Source organism: Dendrobates tinctorius, unplaced genomic scaffold (assembly GCF_039654945.1).
Source record: "Dendrobates tinctorius isolate UK_male_01 unplaced genomic scaffold, ASM3965494v1 ptg000012l, whole genome shotgun sequence".
NCBI classification, from domain to species: Eukaryota; Metazoa; Chordata; class Amphibia; order Anura; family Dendrobatidae; genus Dendrobates; species Dendrobates tinctorius.
This window is the reverse complement of record NW_027361680.1, coordinates 2891362-2910503: the sequence shown is the minus strand read 5'-3', so window position 1 is coordinate 2910503 and position 19142 is coordinate 2891362. Positions and strand designations below refer to the sequence as shown.

Below are 19142 nucleotides of genomic sequence, written 5' to 3'. Positions count from 1 at the left end.
CAGAATCTGAACTTTTTGGGTGTCGTTGCATGGGCCTTCACCTCCTCTGCTCCCCGGTAAGCAGCCTGCCTTTACTTGTTTCCACACTTCGGTCATTTGGACCGCTGGGCGGGTCGTCTCCCGGGTTCTCTCTGGCACAATTGCGCAGTTTTGATATGTTGATACATATGTTATTTACTATGTAAGAATCCTTCCACATGTCATTGATTCATTTATGTTCAGTGTCCATTGGACTTGCACATTGACCCCTCTGGATGGTTTTTTTTTTTTTTTTTTTTTTTTTTTTTTTTGGCGCTCTGGACATGTACAACTATGTACAATACACATTTAATTGAGTATGCCATATTTGACTATCTTTTACCATTAGACACATGTCTGTTATGTGCAATGCCCATGGGCTGACTGAACGTTGTGCCATGTAGATTTCGAGCACTGGTATCATTTTATTTACCCTGTCCTTGTCTGTCCTGATTGTTGTATCATTGGGGCTTATCCCCCCTATTTTAGTCAACTTGTATACTTGTCAGCACTTGATGTGAGTATTAATAAAATTTATACTTTTGCATATATTTTGTATCCGTTACTCCGTTTTCTCCTTTTTAAGATTAGCATATGGAGTGGTAATCCATGCACAAGGCGTTTTTGGACCATGGTCACCGCCTTGTCTCGTTCTCTGATACTGGGCATTATCATATATATAAAAATTCAGGAAGAGTACGTTCCGAGGCCAGGAGATTGGAAGGAATACAACCGAACCACCCCGAATGAAAATGCCGGATGTGGAGGTTGGGGAAAACTCACCACTCAAGTGATTTTTGACGTTAATCTCACCATAACTGCAAAATATCCCCGACCATGGTATTATAATGGGAATAAGTCTACTATATACTTAGCTGATAGTAATGACACTTTGAATATTCAAGCTGAAGATCATATTATTTGTTGGACGACTGAACAATTAACCTTTGATCAGTCGATATGGGAGAATTATAGTTCAAAAGGGGAGAATAAAACTGAGTTCACTTTTACTTTAAACAAAACTATGATTATATTTTTTGGTAATGCCACCAATCGTCAGATGGTGGCGATGACAGGACAGAAATACCCGCCTTGTAATAATCACACGGGAACCTATAACGGAACAGGACTATGCTGTGGGATACCTAGTTTATCATGTGTATCATGGAGAAGGATACTCCGGGTGTATCTGATGTCACAGACTAAAGCTGATCCAGGACAGATGAAGAAGATTCCCACATCATGTGTAAAAACAGGAACTCAATCGCAGAAGACTGTCGTTGCAGCCAAAATAATCTTCCCATCTACTCCTGCATGCCATTATAGGGGAAAAAGGGCATGGTATGATACAGTATTGGGAGGAGTTGGGGCTGTGACTGGGACTTTGAACTCATTTGATATTGAAACTTTGGCAAATAAAATGCATAATGCCGGAAAAGATATCCAAGATGCTTTGACTATACAAGGTAGATGGATGCCTACTATTTGGCATCCTTGGAAGCAGGCATTACAAATGGATACTTTTCTTTTACAAATGAAAAATGTTTCAGATACTTTAAATTTAGAAATTAATACTAATGTTAGCATAATAGTTAACTGGACAATATGTACGCTGCAATCTATATATCAAATTCAGCAGAAAAATAATATGCAAACTCAACTTATGACCGGGAATGAGTTAGTCTGGAGGACCGTATTTAAAAATACAATCCCCAAGGTTTCCTGGTTAAGAATAGAAGCTCCTAAGATGGTTTGCAACGACACTTTGTGTTCAGGACTATTGATTGTTTATAATGTAACCAATCAACAAGTAATGTGTAGATTTGTAGTGATGCCATTATTATTAGGTATTCCTGGACAACAGTGGTTATGGATGCCCAAGTTTAATGGGTTATATATTGATAAAAATAATCGTACTCATGATTTAAGTTTATGTGAGGATACTTTAGAGGGGAAAATTTGCAGGTTACAATCAGCCGTATATGAACCATGTTTGTTACAAAATACTATGAATGTATGTGAATTCATCATTTTGCCAACCTCATATAGAATGTTGATTGAAATAGCCCCACAAGAGGTATGTGTAATAACGGATGTTCCAATAATCTCTGGAATGATAGTACCCTTATGTGGGATGCCTAAGAAATGTAACCGCACTACAATGGGAAAATCGAACTTTTCAGATGTAACAACTGCTGCCACTTTTGAGTGGGAACCAACAACATTAGAAATCAATAATTGGGAGGTAAATTTAACGAAATTGAAACATATAATTGAACAATCAGAAGAAGGAAAATATATGATTACTCAATTAAATAGAACTATACAAATGATTGTAAAAATGGGATCGATTATTGCTGATGCTACCTCTCATCATTGGTATGATATTTTTCTAGGGTATTCGCCCTCAGCTACTAAATTATTGAATTGGCTGATTCATCCCGTGTTGGTGATGGCTATTGTAGTGATTCTATTATCCATATGGAATTGCTATATAGCTTACAAAATGTGTTGCAAGAAACCACAAGTGCTCATGGTGCCCTATAAAAATGGCGTTTAAAAGACTGCAATCAAGGACCGATTGTGATACAAATGGGATATGCATGAGTGAGAGACTGGTATAGATAGGCATCCAGTCAATAAGATAGTGATTGCAGTACATTGAAACATCCATTTGGATACTATGGATTGTGATCAGAATCTGAACTTTTTCTGCCATGAGGAGAGCACACACTCAGGAATGTGAAAAAACAACCACCTGCTCAGGCATTGTTGTGGGAGTCGAAAGGGAGGAATGTGAGAACCAAACCAACTGAGATAAAGGAGGAATGTGAAAAAAAACAAGTTACTGTGCATGACAGCGCGTGATCAAGGTGAAACCTGATTTACTGCGCATGTCAGTGCGTGATCATTCCAATTAATATTATAAAAAGTGCTGACCTCCTCAGCGGGTAGGGACTTTCCAGACGATTCAAGTGGACGCACTTAGTCTGTGATGCTTACCGAGGAAAACCCCTTCCCGCTGATCGAGGTCCCCCGATGTGAAGGGTGATGCTACAATAACTCGGTAATTATTATTGATGCTGAAATCTTTCATGTCATAACTGTCGTTTTTAAATCAATGAGACTATTCATGTGCTATGTAAAACAAAATGATTGCTTGCTAAAATAAAAGATTGTTAATAATCTTTGCCTGGTTGGGATGCCAGTGAGCGCTACGTAAGTTAAGGTAAATAACCTAATTTGGGAGAAAATTTAGCAAGACACCTGTTGTTCCTGGGGTGGCACCTCCGGACCCTGTATTAGTTGAAGGTAACATGGAATATGAGGTAGAGAAGATACTGGATTCCCGTCTGGCTAGATGGAGACTCCAGTATTTGGTTAAGTGGAAGGGTTATGGTCAGGAGGATAATTCCTGGGTCTCTGCCTCTGATATTCATGTCAAAAGATTGGTGCGTGCCTTTCATCGGGCTCACCCTGATCACCCTGGTGGCGTGGATGAGGGTTCGGTGACCCCTCCTCAAGGGGGAGGTACTGTTGTGAGTTCATTTTCCCCTTCACCATTGAGGTCTGATGAACTCCCTCTTCTGGTGAAGGAAGGTAGTGAGGCTGATTACAAAGCACCTGAGCAGAATGATGATGACTGGGTGACTGGAGTTACTGACTGGATATAAGGCAGCCGACGCCCTTCTGCCTTGCGGGTAATTTCTCTGGGGGATTCTTGGAGACCAGTGTGATTCCTGCTCCTCAAAAGCTAAGTTTTTCTGCTCTGCCTTTTGCATTTGTATTTTGGTTTTGTTTTGCCTTGTGTTTCTGATTTCTGCCTTTCCCTGCTGGGTGAGCTGAATTCCTTTTTGCTCTGTCTTCAGAAAATACCTGAGTACTGATATAGTCTTTTTGAAGCCTAGCGTCTTCGGGGCTTTTTTCCCTATCAGTCTGTTGGCTCTTGTTTTCGAGAGGGTTTTGGCGGATTGCAGACAGCAGCTTTTCTATCCTGTCCTATATAGTTAGCTTGGGCCCCATCATTTGCTCAGCCTATCTTTCTATCTGTGTGAGTGTTTTTTCATCTTGCTTCACCGTCACATGTTGGGTGCTGCCTATTGCTTTGGGGTCTGCTCTGGGGCAGTTTAGATTTCCCTTTCTGTCTTTAGGCTATGTAGTTCTCTGTGATCGAGGGGTCTAGGGCACCGTAGGAACCCCCCACGGCTACTGCTAGTTGTTGTTGTTGTTAGGTTCAGGGGTCTGCAATACGATAGCTGCCAACTTCTCTGGTTTTCTGGACTTAGCTAGTATTTCTGTTTTTGCCTCCTACGGTGACTCATTCATAACAAAGAGCTATGTTGGGTCGTCCAGACAGCCCTGCTGCGAACTTCAGTTTACCAACTGGAGACTGACGGCCTAGTTGGGCACTTCAATAAAACCTTAAAGGCCATGCTAAAAAAGATCATTGAGAAGAACGGTCGAGACTGGGACTATCTACTTCTGTTTCTGCTCTTTTCCATCAGAGAGGTTACTCAAGCCTCTACTGGCTTCTCCCCATTCGAGCCCCTGTATGGTTGACATCTGCGAGGGCTCCTGAACATCACCAAGGAAACCTGGGAAGCTGAGGTCATGCAACACCAGACCATCATAGAGCCTGTCCCCCAGCTGCAGGAGAGGATAGCGAAAGTAATGCCTATCATGAAAGAGCATCTTCTCAAGGAACAGGAGGCACAGGCAAGGGTGACTGAGGCAGTTCAAGCCCGGAGACCACGTGCTAGTGCTTATCCCCACGGTGGAGACCAAGTTCCTAGCCAAGGAAGACGCACCAAATATATCATATGAACTTGATCAAGGCATGGCGAGATCGGGATTCAATGGAATCTCCTTGCCTTGGAGACCTTCGCAAAGCCACAGTGGATGATATCACCATTGCAGAGACTCTAACTCCAGCTCAGAGGCAAAAAGTTGGGAGCTGTTGCAGTGGATCTGTCACCAATTCTAGGAGTTGCCAGGACATACACAGATGGTGGAGTATGACATGTTGACAGAACCACATGTAAGGGTGAACCTCAAGCCCTATAGAATTCCAGAAGCACGTTGAGAGATGATATCAAATTGAGGTGAAGAGGATATTAGGTTCAAACTTGTGTCAGACCATGCCCCTCTGAGAAGGTTAAGGGAAAAGAAGGGTAAGAATGCCCGGGTGACTAGGTGGTTCTAAGGCCTCCAGGATTTCAGGTTCCACGTAGAACATAGACCCGGGAAGTTACACGGGAATGCAGATGCCCTCTCTCAAATTCCCTGTTTGGTGTACGTAGGTGCCAAAGCTCCCGGTTTTTGGCAGATGGGGAATATGTGATAGGGTCACTGGTGCCGTATGTGAGGGGAGATATGTGTCACAAAAATTATTATCCTGCGGGATGTGAAAGCCAGTAAAAGTTTTCCTCCAGCATATGAGAATAAACCAGTCATTATTACCAGTGTATGGCTTTCACGGTGAGTAGGTCAGAGACGGGCGGGACGCCTGCTCACCATGTCTCCACCTGAAGGGTGTGGTTGGAGGATGTTAAATATCCAGCCACTCATTTTTTTTTTTGCTGTTGTTTTTGGAGGAAGGAAGCCTCCAGGTTGAAGCTCCAGTGAGAGCTACTGCGGGTGTTTGGCCCAGAAGGTGAGAGTCATGCTAGGAATGACTTTGTTTGATTTTTTCATTTTCATTTGTGCCAGACAGGCAATGTTTTTGTTACTATTTTTGCTTTATGAGGCAATAAACCACGCAGAGACTTTAACAAAGTGTTCCTGTATCTACCTCAGGGAGCTGCTGAGTGAGCCGACATTCCACACACCTTAAATGACACAGTTGCTATTGGCAGTGTCATCTGAGATGTTAAGCTGCCAAAAGTCATCATTTAAAAAAATATATATTATCAATTACTATAGGTTTATCATTCTGTTTGTAAGGGGAGATGGGTCTATAATAAAGTGTGGAGAGATTTGAGGCCATCTACTGCATGTAGGAGTCATCAAACTGGGAGTGTGTGGGGGTTAGTTTAGCGCAGGCCTGTAGGGGGGCATCATGCTGTTCTGGGATCACTTGGGCCTTATAATGTGTGGCATCATACTGTGTACATGGAGGGTACTGTGGAGGAATTCACTTCTGGGGTATTATATTATTTTTGGGGGCATTGGCATCATAATTTACAGGAGCTATGGAAGTGTTATTATAGTGGTTGAGAACACTAGGTAGCTTTAATAGGAGCAAAATTACTCTGCAAGTGCCCAAGTACATGTCCTGCTCTCTGTCTTTAAAAGTTTGGCGATACTCCCCTCTTTGACTATGCAGCGCTACCTGACAATTCCTTTTTTTTTTTTTGGGGGGGGGGGGGGGAGTGGGGAAAGGGCCCAATTAGGACTATCATGCTATGGGACCCCAGTATTGCTATGTACGCCCCTGAAAATGAAATAATTTTTCGTCATTGTTAGGAACTAGTTAAAAGGAACCTGTCATGTGAAAATATGTTATTAACCTGCAGACATTGAGTTAATCTGCAGGTTAATAGCGTTCTGAACCTGCCTGACACCCACACTTAGAGCCGCGCTGTCGGGAGGAAATACATTTTATTTCCACCAGCAGGCTCGCTCTTTCAGTCATAGGGGTGGCGTCAGCGTGAGTTCAATCGCCGCTCTGTGTAGAGAGCAACGATTGTAACCACGCCTTTGACATTGGCTCAGCATTAAGGTCAGCTGTCAGTCAATGCCCAGGAAGTGGTTACAACCGCCGCACACTATACACAGATGGGTGACTGAACCCATGCCGGTTCCACCCCCATGACTGAACGTCGAATGCTGCTAGGCAGTGGGGCTCTAAGTATATTTGCATGATATTAGCATTTTTTCAGCTGACATTATCTTTTTAAGTAAAAGTAGTTAAAAATCAAAATTCTACTTGCGGAACTCAAACAAATAGTTTATATACAACGTTAAAAGTTCATTTAGTACAAATTTCTGCATACCCTGAGGGGAAATATTGTAGATTAGTTTTAATTTTTAAGAAAAGCAGAAAGTGTAAATTACAGCTTTACATTTGTATTGTAGGAAGTGCCAGACCACTTCAATCTGCTTAGACAGTAGACTACAATATCAGGAAAGAGGATGCAGATGTCTGCAGAGATGATTATTAGAGAATTATTCCTTAGGTAAATTACTTCATGCATATATTGTTTATAAAATGAGAAAAGTTTTAGGCTTGCATTTGTGAAAACTCCTCTTCTGGGAAATTCTCTTTGTAGAAAATGAGAATCGGGGCCTTGTCCCAGAACTTTGATAGCGTTCCCCTACACCTTGTGTGTGTCTCCCTTGTCTCTACTCCTTTGTTGTCTAAGGAACTGTGAACTCTGCGACTAGTGTTGTCAGACTGGAATTTTTTTAATAATTCTTCAACTAGGGCCTTCTGGTACTGCAAAATTTTATTAGAGCTATCAACAGGAGAGATGGAAAGTTCTCCTTGTAGTGCGAGTTTCGAAGGACAAACCAGTAATTAGTGTTGGCCAAAATGTGTACAATGTGAAGGCCCGTGAAAGGCAGCAGAACATAAACTCAACCATGTGTCCCAGACTGCCAACATCTGGTGGGTGGGGACTTCTCTGTTCCCACCAACAGGACAACTGTCCATATTCTCTTCCTCATCCTCCCTCTCCTCTTCTTCTACTTCCACCTACGCTGAACAGACGGGATGACGATGGTGTGGGTAATTCAGTCTGTAGTGCAGGCAGCCAGCTCCTGTTCCTCCTCATTATTATCACTCAATCTGCGTTGAGAAGATGAGATGAGGCTGGGCTGCGTAGTATCACCCTGTATAGTTTCTTGCTCCATCTCAACTTGCTTCATCTGCAAAGCCTCCTCTTTAATTGGGAGCAGCGAGCGTTTCAGTAGACAGAGAAGCGGGAAGCTTAAGTTGATTATGGCATCATTGCCGATCACCATCTTGGTCGAGTACCCAAAGTTTTGCAGAGCCGCACATATGTCAGGCATTCATGCCCACTCATCAGTTCTTATGTGCAGAGGCTGATCGGAATACTGACAGGCATGTTGCAGCTGGTATTCAACTACTGCCCTATGCGGCTCACAAAGCCTTACCAAAATAAGCAATGTTGAGTTCCAACGTGTGATGACATTGCATACCAGTAATTAAGCTAGAAGTTGCAAATGTTACTGCAGAACTGCCAGGGTGGTTGCACCTGTAGCTGACTTGTGGAAATGGGCAAACAAACGGCGTACTTTCACATGTAGCTCAGACAGATCTGGGTAGGTTTTGAGAAACCGCTGAACCAGTAAGTTGAGCACATGGGCCAGGCATAGTACATGTGCAAGGTTGCTAAGTGTCAGTGCCGCCACCAGGTTATGGCCATTGACACATACGACCATGCATTGCTGTAGGTGCAGGGGTGGCAGCCTCAGATCAATCTAATCTGTTAAAACTTTCAACAACTCTGCGGTGGTGTAAGGTTTATCACCTAAGCAGATTAGCTTCAGCTGCAGTGCTTCCAGCTTTTATATATTGTATGTGTCACGCTCGCGCCCTGGCTGAGTGGCACGAGCCGGGGGTTGTGGCCCCACTGTGCCACAGACCAGACTACCCCGGAAGGGGCGTGACTGCGACAGCTACCCTGGTCTTCACTGGAGCCTCTGATGGTGAGGTCAGGCTTGTGCGGCAGGTAGCTGCAGGGTGCCACTCCAGGGTGGTGTCTGGCTGTGGCTGCTGATCCCACTCGGGAACAGGACACCTAGACAGGTGCGAGTGACAAGCAGGCTGAGACACAGGGCAAGCAGGCACGGCTTGGTACACTGGCAGGCAGGCACGACTTGGAGACACGGCTTGGAGACACTGGGCAAGCGGGCACGGCTTGGAGACACTGGGCAAGCGGGCACGGCTTGGAGACACTGGACACGGCTTGGAGACACTGGGCAAGCAGACACGGCTTGGAGACACTGGGCAAGCGGACACGGCTTGGAGACACTGGACACGGCTTGGAGACACTGGGCAAGTGGACATGGCTTGGAGACACAGGGCAAGCAGGAGTGGTATATGAGAGAACAGGTTTGGACCTGTTCACACAGGAGATGCAGGTATGGATATAGGCAGGAAGGTGTGGTATATGAGAGAACAGGTTTGGACCTGTTCACACAGGAGATGCAGGTATGGATATAGGCAGGAAGGTGTGGTACATGAGAGAACAGGTTTGGACCTGTTCACACAGGAGATGCAGGTATGAATATAGGCAGGAAGGAGTGGTATATGAGAGAACAGGTTTGGACCTGTTCACACAGGAGATGCAGGTATGGATATAGGCAGGAAGGTGTGGTATATGAGAGAACAGGTTTGGACCTGTTCACACAGGAGATGTAGGTAGGCAGAGCCGCAGGAGTGCGGAGCAGGCAGAGCCGCAGAAGTGCGGAGCAGGCAGAGCCGCAGGAGTGCGGAGCAGGCAGAGCCGCAGGAGTGCGGAGCAGGCAGAGCCGCAGCAGTGCGGAGCAAGCAGAGCCGCAGGAGTGCGGAGCGGGCAGAGCCGCAGGAGTGCGGAGCGGGCAGAGCCGCAGGAGTGCGGAGCGGGCAGAGCCGCAGGAGTGCGGAACACAGATAAAGCTGCGAGGGTGCAGATGCACACACAGCGAGGACACAAGGAAAGACACGGCAGAGAAGGAACCACAAACAAGGAGACTGACAGACAGAGGTAAGACTGAGTTCAGACAGAGACACAGGGGCAAAGACACAAGGACCAGGATATTCTGAGACAGAGCACGGACAAGGTACAGGGAACAAGACTCAAGGGCCAGGATATTCTGCCTCCTGGCAGGCGGACAAGGTACAAAGCGAGACAGAGTATTCCTACAGAGAAGGAGATACACAGAACAGGGCCTGGCTAGTTCAGCAGCAAGGAGCCAACTGAGTTTAGACATTGCACAGGCAATGTTACAGTGGGAGTGGTGAAACTAAATAGTCAAGGGCTACAGGTGATTGGTTAGGGACAGATTACCCAGGTGCACCCTGACTGCATAAGAACCAGAGAGTTCAGGCGCTGCCCCCCCTATACACACAGTCAGGAAACATGGAGAGCAAGCAGGAAAACAAGAGGCATATCACATGGAGCTCAGGGCTGGCAACAGACAGATTTCACAGCATGGCTTGAAGCAGAAAGTAAGTTGGTGTGCGGGGGATGGGAGTTATGAGCTCATTTTCTGCTCCACCAGTTGAGAGTTCTCCTTCCGTTCTCCCTCTGGTGGTGACAGGAGGTAGTGAGGTTGGTTTAAGTGGTAGTGATCAGCCACCTGATGAGGATAACGATTGGATCTCTGGAGTATCAGACTGGATATGAGACAGCCGACGCCCTATCCTGGTGCTGGTGATTCAGTCTGCTTCTCAGGTCTTAGACTTCAGCTCTCTTCCAGTCTTCTCAAGTTAAGTTTTTTTTTTGCTAATGTTCACACTTGCGCTTGTTGGTCAATTCAGTTTCTTGTGTGGTCAGCTTGCCCCTGCTGGGGCTATGCTGAACTTCCACTCCTATTTATCTGTATTTGCCAATTTGCCTTTTTGTCCCTTATTAGATTGGCCTCTTTTTGCTCTGTTTCAGAATATTTCAGAGTGCTGATATAGTGGGAGAAGTCTAGTGACTTCAGGGTTAATTTTGCTATCAGACGTGTTGGACATTATTTTGGTAGGGTTTTTTGGCAGATTGCAGACATTGGCTTTCCTTTCCTGTCCTTTCTAGTTAGTCAGGCCCTATCGTTTGCTCAGCCTATTTTCCTGCCTTTGTTTGTGTTTTCATCTTGCTTCACCGTCAATACATGTGGGGGGCTGTCTTTCCTTTGGGGTCTGCTCTTGGGCAGTTAGTTTTCCTCTTTTCCTGCTTTAGGCTTATGTAGCTCTCCGGTTGTGACGAGGCATCTAGGACCATCGTAGGAACGCTCCACGACTGCTGCTAGTTGTGTGGTTAAGATCAGGGATCTGCAATCTGCATAGTTACCAACCTCTCTGGTTTTCTGAAACTTAGCTTGTTGTTTTTTTCCTCCTCGGTGACCCGTTCATAACAGAATCACCAGCCATACCGCAGATTCTAGGGTACTCAAAAGCAGGAAGGAATTGTAGAAAGAAAGAAAAAAAAAAAAGAGAAAAAGGTGTCAGAATTCTTTTTTTTTTTTAAATGTATATTTTTCCTCTTTTTCTCTGAGGCCGTAGGAGGATTTTTTTTTTTTTCTTAATGGAGATTAAGCAACTGTCTGACCGTGTGGAGCAACTTGCTTCTGAAGTACAGGAATTTCCACCTACCTTATTCAGTCACATGCTGCTGAACCCAAGATTCCTACTTCTGATGTGTTTTCTGGGGATCGGTCTAAATTTCTGAGTTTTAAGAATAAGTGTAAATTATTTCTTGCTTTGAAGCCTAACTCATCGGGGAGCTCTGTGCAGCAGGTTAAAATTGTCATCTCCTTGCTGCGCGGCGATCCCCAGGATTGGGCTTTTTCTCTGACACCTGAAAATCTTAATTTGACTAATGTGGATGCATTTTTTTCAGGCCTTGGGATTGTTGTATGATTAACCTAATGCCGTTGATCAAGCTGAAAGAACCCTGTTGGCATTAGACCAGGGTCAGGATCCTGCAGAGTTGTACTGTCAAAAATTCCAAAAGTGGGCGGTCCTTACTACATGGAATGATAGTGCATTGGCAGCTCTCTTTTGGAAAGGTTTGTCAGAGACCGTAAAAGATGTTATGGTGGGATTTCCTGTTCCCTCTGGTTTGGATGGCTCTATGTCATTAGCCATTCAAGTTGATCGGCGTTTACGTGAGCATAAAACTACACGGAAGGCGCTGCCACCTTTTGAACAAATGTCTGAACCTATGCATTGTGATGGGGTTTTGTTTAGGGCGCAGCGTCGGGAGTTTAGAAGGCGTAATAAGCTGTGTTTTTTCTGTGGAGACGCCTCTCATACTATTTCTGTCTGCCCTAAATGAGAGAAATGTTTTGCACACACATTTGCTGTGGGCAGTATACAACCTAAGTTTCTTTTGGCAATTACTCTAATTTCCTCCTTGTCCACATTTTCCACTAAGGCTTTTGTGGATTCAGGAGCAGCTCTGAATCTGATGGATTTGAACTTTGCTAAACGTTGTGGTTTGTCCATGACGCCTCTGCAGACGCCCATTCCTTTCAGAGGTATTGATGCCACTCCTTTGGCAGAGAATAAACCTCAGTTTTTGACCCAGGTGATAATGCGAGTTACCCCAGACCACCAAGAAAATTGTAAATTTTTGGTGCTGCATAATTTGCACGATACTATTGTTCTGGGGTTCCCTTGGTTGCAAACTCATAACCCAGTTTTGGATTGGAAATCTGTGTCTGTGGTGAGTTGGGGTTGTCAGTGTGTTCTTAGGGACGCTCCTGTTTTCTCCACCTCTCCTCAGTCTCATGATGTTCCTGATTATCTGGCAAATTTCTCTCATGTATTTAGTGAGAGTAAGTCTGCGTCTTTGCCGCCTCATAGGAGTTATGACTGTGCAATTGAGTTGATGCCAGGGTGTAAATTTCCCAAGGGTCGGCTACTCAACTTATCTGTACCCGAACATGATGCTATGCGATCCTATATTAAGGAGTCATTGGAGAAGGGTCATATTAGACCATCCTCATCACCTTTAGGCGCTGTTTTTTTTTGTGGCCAAGAAAGATGGTTCAATAAGACCGTGTATTGATTATCGTTCCCCTAACAAGATGACGGTTAAATATCAGTACCCGTTACCTCTGATGTCTGATTTATTCTCCAGAGTTAAGAGTGCCTGCTGGTTTACTAAGCTTGACCTCAGGGGAGCGTATAATCTTATTCGCATCAAGCACGGGGATGAATGGAAGACAGCGTTTAATACTCCGGAGGGACATTTTGAGTACCTGGTGATGCCTTTTGGGCTCTCTAATGCCCCTTCTGTCTTCCAGTCCTTTATGAATGATATTTTCCCAGACTTTGTGGATAAGTTTTTAATCATCTATCTGGATGATATTTTGATCTTTTCTAGTGATTGGGATTCCCATGTGGAACATGTCCGGACTGTGTTCCGGATTTTGAGGGAGAATTCCCTGTTTGTTAAGGGATCGAAGTGCCTCTTTGGTGTACAGAGGATTTCATTTTTGGGATTTATCTTGTCTCCATCGACTATTGAAATGGACCCGGCCAAGGTATAGGCCATTTATGATTGGGTTCAGCCTACTTGTTTGAAGGCTCTCCAGAAGTTTTTGGGTTTTTCTAATTTCTATCGTAAATTTATAGGTAATTTTTCTAGTATTGTCAAACCACTGACTGATCTGACCAAGAAGGGAGCTGATGTGCTGAATTGGTCTCCTGAGGCTGTCTCGGCATTTCAGGAGCTTAAGCGGAGATTTACTTCAGCTCCAGTTTTACGGCAACCTGATGTCTCACTTCCATTTCAAGTGGAGGTAGACGCTTTTGAGATTGGTGCAGGAGCTGTTTTGTCCCAAAAAGACCCTGTGACTTCTAAGATGAATCCCTGTGCCTTCTTTTCTCGAAAGTTTTCCCCATCTGAACGCAACTATGACGTGGGGAATCGTGAATTGTTGGCCATGAAATGGGCATTTGAGGAGTGGAGACATTGGTTGGAGGGAGCTAGACATCAATTTGTGGTCCTCACCAATCACAAGAATCTGATTTTTCTGGAGTCGGCCAAATGCTTGAATCCTAGACTGGCTAGATGGGCCTTGTTTTTCACGCGTTTTAATTTTGTGGTCTCTTTTCTTCCGGGCACTAAGAATGTTAAGGCAGACGCCCTTTCTAGGAGTTTCTTTGCTGATTCTCTTAATGTGACCGAGCCTACTACTATCCTAGGTGAGGGGGTAATTCTTTCTGCCATTTCGCCCGATTTGAGACGTGGCCTGGAGGAATTTCAGGAGGATAAACCTGAGCGTTGCCCTATGGGAAGATTGTATGTTCCTGACCAGTGGAGAAAGAGAGTGATGTCTGAAGTCCATTGCTCCGCATTGGCTGGTCATCCGGGTATTCTTGGTACCAGAGATTTGGTGAGTCGGTCGTTCTGGTGGCCTGCCTTATCTCGTGATGTCAGGAATTTTGTTCAGTCCTGTGGGACTTGTTCTCGGTCTAAACCCTGTTCTTGTTCTAGTGTGTTGCTGATGCCCCTGCCGGTGCCCAAGAGGCCATGGACCCATATCTCAATGGATTTTATTTCTGATCTTCCTGTCTCTCAGAGAATGACTGTTAGCTGGGTGATTTGTGATAGATTTTCGAAGATGGTCCATCTTGTACCACTCCCAAAGTTGCCATCTTCCGCTGAGTTGGCACCCTTGTTTTTACAACCGGTGGCTCGGTTACACGGGATTCCTGAGATCATTGTGTGTGATAGAGGGGTCCAGTTTGTTTCCAGATTCTGGAAAGCCTTTTGTTCCAATCAGGGAATTCAGTTATCCTTCTCCTCCGCGTTTCATCCCCAGACCAATGGGCAGACTGAGAGAACAAACCAGGCCCTGGAGTCTTATTTAAGATATTTTGTATCTGCTGATCAAGATGATTGGGTCTCATTTTTGCCCTTGGCCGAATTTGCGCTGAACAATAGAGCTAGTTCTGCCACTTTGATGTCACCCTTTTTCTGTAATTTTGGGTTTCATCCTCGATTCTCTTCAGGGCAAGTGGAATCTTCGTCCTGCCCAGGTGAGGACACTGTGGTTGTGAGAATGCAGCAGATATGGGACCAAGTGGTGGATAAGTTGTCACTCTCTCAGGAAAAGGCCCAGCGGTTTTCCAACCGGCAGAGGACCAATTGTCCCCAGTTTAAAGTGGGTGATATGGTTCGTTTGTCGTCTAAGAATATTCCTATGAAGGTTGCAGCTCCAAAATTTAAGCCCAGATTTATTGGACCTTATAAGATTTTGGAGATTCTTAATCCTGTTTCTTTTCGATTAGCTCTTCCTGTTATGTTCAAAATCCATAACGTATTTCACAAGTCACTGTTGAAGAGGTTTGTTGAGCCAGTAGCTCCTGTGGCGGCACCTCCTGACCCTGTATTGGTTAAAGGCAATGTGGAATATGAGGTAGAGAAAATATTGGATTGTCGTTTGGTTAGACGGAGACTCCAGTATTTGGTCAAATGGAAGGGTTATGGCCAGGAGGATAATTCTTGGGTCTCTGCCTCTGATATTCATGCCAATAAATTGGTTTGTGCTTTTCACCAGTCCCATACTGATCGGCCTGGTGGCATGGATGAGGGTTCGGTGACCCCTCCTCAAGGGGGGGTACTGTTATGAGCTCATTTTCTGCTCCACCAGTTGAGAGTTCTCCTTCCGTTCTCCCTCTGGTGGTGACAGGAGGTAATGAGGTCGGCTTAAGTGGTAGTGCCACCTGATGAGGAGGATAACGATTGGATCTCTGGAGTATCAGACTGGATATAAGACAGCCGACGCCCTCTCCTGGTGCTGGTGATTCAGTCTGCTTCTCAGGTCTTGGACTTCAGCTCTCTTCCAGTCTTCTCAAGTTAAGTTTGTTTTTTGCTAATGTTCACACTTGCGCTTGTTGGTCAATTCAGTTTCTTGTGTGGTCAGCATGCCCCTGCTGGGGCTATGCTGAACTTCCATTCCTATTTATCTGTATTTGCCAATTTGCCTTTTTGTCCCTTATTAGATTGGCCTCTTTTTGCTCTGTTTCAGAATATTTCAGAGTGCTGATATAGTGGGAGAAGTCTAGTGACTTCAGGGTTAATTTTGCTATCAGACGTGTTGGTCATTATTTTGGTAGGCTTTTTTGGCAGATTGCAGACAGTGGCTTTCCTTTCCTGTCCTTTCTAGTTAGTCGGGCCCCATCGTTTGCTCAGTCTATTTTCCTGCCTTTGTTTGTGTTTTCATCTTGCTTCACCGTCAATACATGTGGGGGGCTGTCTTTCCTTTGGGGTCTGCTCTGGGGCAGTTAGTTTTCCTCTTTTCCTGCTTTATGCTTGTGCAGCTCTCCGGTTGTGACGAGGCATCTAGGACCATTGTAGGAACGCTCCACGACTGCTGCTAGTTGTGTGGTTAAGATCAGGGATCTGCAATCTGCATAGTTACCAACCTCTCTGGTTTTCTGAGACTTAGCTTGTTGTTTTTTTTCCTCCTCGGTGACCCGTTCATAACAGGTTGTCCACCAATCAACAACCCCTTCTCGACCAGCAAGTGTGCACCAGTAAAATAGCAACATTTGTACACACCTCCAGTTCTGATGCCATTCCAGTGCTTGTTCTCACGGGGCTTGCTTGAGATTTTTATGTCACATGAGCCCTGCGGCCAATTAGCGATGGCTTCAGGCTCCTCACCTTTGGACAAATCAGACATCAAGAAGAAGTGAGCGGCCAACTGCAGTACTGACTTCCTCTTGATGTCTGTGCTAAACACCATCTCCAACTTGTGGCTTTCTCATAAGCAGCAATACTTTCTACTCCTTCACAAGCTGCTCTCTCACTCCCTTCACTAACAGGAATTAAGTTCCTATGTGGCAGTCCAACTACTCCCACTACGGGCTGGCTTCTAATAGTGTACTAGTGAACACTGTCCACAGGCTAACTACTGTTGTAACACAGATTATATAAAACCACATATACAACAGGTCAATGCATTAAGTTAATACAAATGTTTTTCAGAAGGGGTGCCAACAGCTCTTCCACTCCTATTCCTCATCATATTGGCTGTGCTTAAGAGACTCTATTAACGTCATTATATTCATCTGTGCGTCTCTAATTATGAGAGTTTGTGGTCTACACCATTGTTTGTGCACTGACTCTGTGGAATATCCAGGCAACCATCTGGGAATGTCTGTGCAGACTTGAGAATTTTGAAAATTAATAATCAGTTCAGGAGGAGAAATAGATTTCTCTGATAAGATATATTATAATTTTTTTGTACTATTTATTTATTAAATTAAAGTTAAAACGATGGTTACATTTTAACCCCTTCATGACATTTGATGTATCTATACATCATGAAAGGAAGGCTTTTTTTACCGATGAGGAGTAGATAAGTCATGTCGATCGCACGCGCACAAGAGTTGTGTAATATGTGTAAAATGAAGTGTTAAATCTTAGAGGACATGGGTGGAGGAGTAATAGTACTGTTCTTTTTGATGCTTTTTTGCTCCAACAGTACACTTACTCTGCTAAACTTGAAGGATTATTCCCTTGAGTTGGCCTCTTGGCCAGACTTTGGACTGGCAAACTTACAGCCCAGTCTAACCAGGCAATGGCTCTCAAAGTCTTTTAGCTTCTGCCACCAGCCCAAAGGCTTGTCTCTTGGTGGCTGAACTCGGATCTGCTGCTGTGTAGCACACACAGTAATTCTGGCACTACACATGATGACTCCTGCATGACATGTACTTTCTCCTTTCTTCTATTAAAAGAAATCTATCAGTAGGATCAACCCTCCTACGCTGTCTATATGGGCATGTAAATCTTATAAAGCTGAAAAAAATGATACCTTGAAGTCTGCAAACCGATGTCTTATTCCAGGGAAAATACATTTTTCTTAATATTTAAAGGAGCTGCTAAAATCTATGGGCCGGACAGAGATCTTCTCTACAGTCTATCTCTAGAGATTATTTTCAGTGAAAGGTGGCACTCTCCTGGGGATTCCTGCAGCCAATCAGCGCTGCCTGCGCTCATCTCCTATGGATACCCTCTCACTTCCTCTGGATATCTTGATTTGCCCAAAGTAGGGGAGAGTGAAGCCAGCGTTGGTTGCCGCAGTGACAATAAAGTGAACACTTTGAGAGCCAGTGCTGACACTGCTGGAATGGCACAGCACCAGATGTGAGAATAGCCTTTAGTATTTTGTTGGGTGGAAACATAGGGTTCAGAATGGGTTGTCTGAGTAGTGGACAACCCCTTAAAGGTCTCATTTCCATTTATCGTCTTATCCTACTTCGTTCCATCCAGCCTTTTACAAAATCCTGTGATGGAATCTGATGTGGGAACTGATTTCTGTGTGATTGTTCCCTTTATCTGGCATTTAATGGCTGTGTTGATCTACTTTTAGAGCGGTATCATATAAGGTATTGCAGCATTTTTCTGATCCAGCTGCTCAAACTATACAACTTTACAACAACTGTTTCCAGTTTAGGCTGAAAAAATGACTGGATGCAACTGAAGTTTTTAACCCCTACATAGGGTATAAAACAAATGCAGATTTAATCTATTATAAACAATACCTTTACATTCAGGAATGTCTTTTGTCCATTGGCCTGAAGATTCACAAGTTGTTAAATTTGCATCCTTTATTGTCCAACCTTCTGAGCAAATTAATTCACATATGGAGCCAAAGCCATTCTCAGCCCATAGATGACTGCATATGAATGATCCATGCTGAGGAGATGCGAGGGCCTCACACGTAACAGCTGCACAGAATAGAAATAATTATGCTCTAAAATCAGGTAAATATGCTGCAATTAACTAACTGTGACAGTAAAATAAAGAATGTGGAGTTATGGAAAAGGTGTTATCCAAGCACCTTTGTGTGCCAATAGAGTATCTTTGGTGTGCTCAAATACTATGCTCGAGTCGATGTGGCTGCATGTCTCACAAATGTTCAACAGCCGCAACACGTCGAACAGCAGAGACTCATAGTTTTCGAGCACGCCAAAGATACTCTATTAGCGCATTGAATGTGCTTGGATAGCACCTTATCCGGGCACATTCGCTCATCACTAGTTATCACAAAAGTGTCAACAGGAAACTTAAAGGGAACCTGTCAGGTCACCCTTACCCTCCAATCTAGTAGCATTCAGCTATCTGTGATTAAACGCCCTCCATAACCAGCTCTGTATAACATAATTCAGTTAAATAAATGTTTTTAACCCCTTTACCCCCAAGGGTGGTTTGCACGTCAATGACCGGACCAATTTTTACAATTCTGACCACTGTCCCTTTATGAGGTAATAATTCTGAAACGCTTCAATGGATCCTATTGACTCTGACATTGTTTTTCTTGTGACATATTGTACTTCATGAAACAGGAAACACGCGGGAGACCGCGGTTATGGCGCTATATAAGAGGCGCCTCTCTCACTATGTACACTGGTTCTGGCACGCACGTGTGATAACGGCTTCCTGACAGGT

At 44.4% G+C, this 19142-nt stretch overlaps 1 protein-coding gene across 1 annotated transcript in view; it reads right to left on the bottom strand.

Annotated features, from left to right (window-relative positions):
• Positions 1-19142, bottom strand: part of LOC141067361 (L-selectin-like) — a 297474-nt gene that overhangs the window by 11138 nt on the left and 267194 nt on the right. The window contains exon 9 of the mRNA XM_073558054.1: positions 18236-18421. Within this exon, the coding sequence (XP_073414155.1) occupies positions 18236-18421 (186 nt within the window). The remainder of the gene's footprint in view (positions 1-18235; positions 18422-19142) is intronic.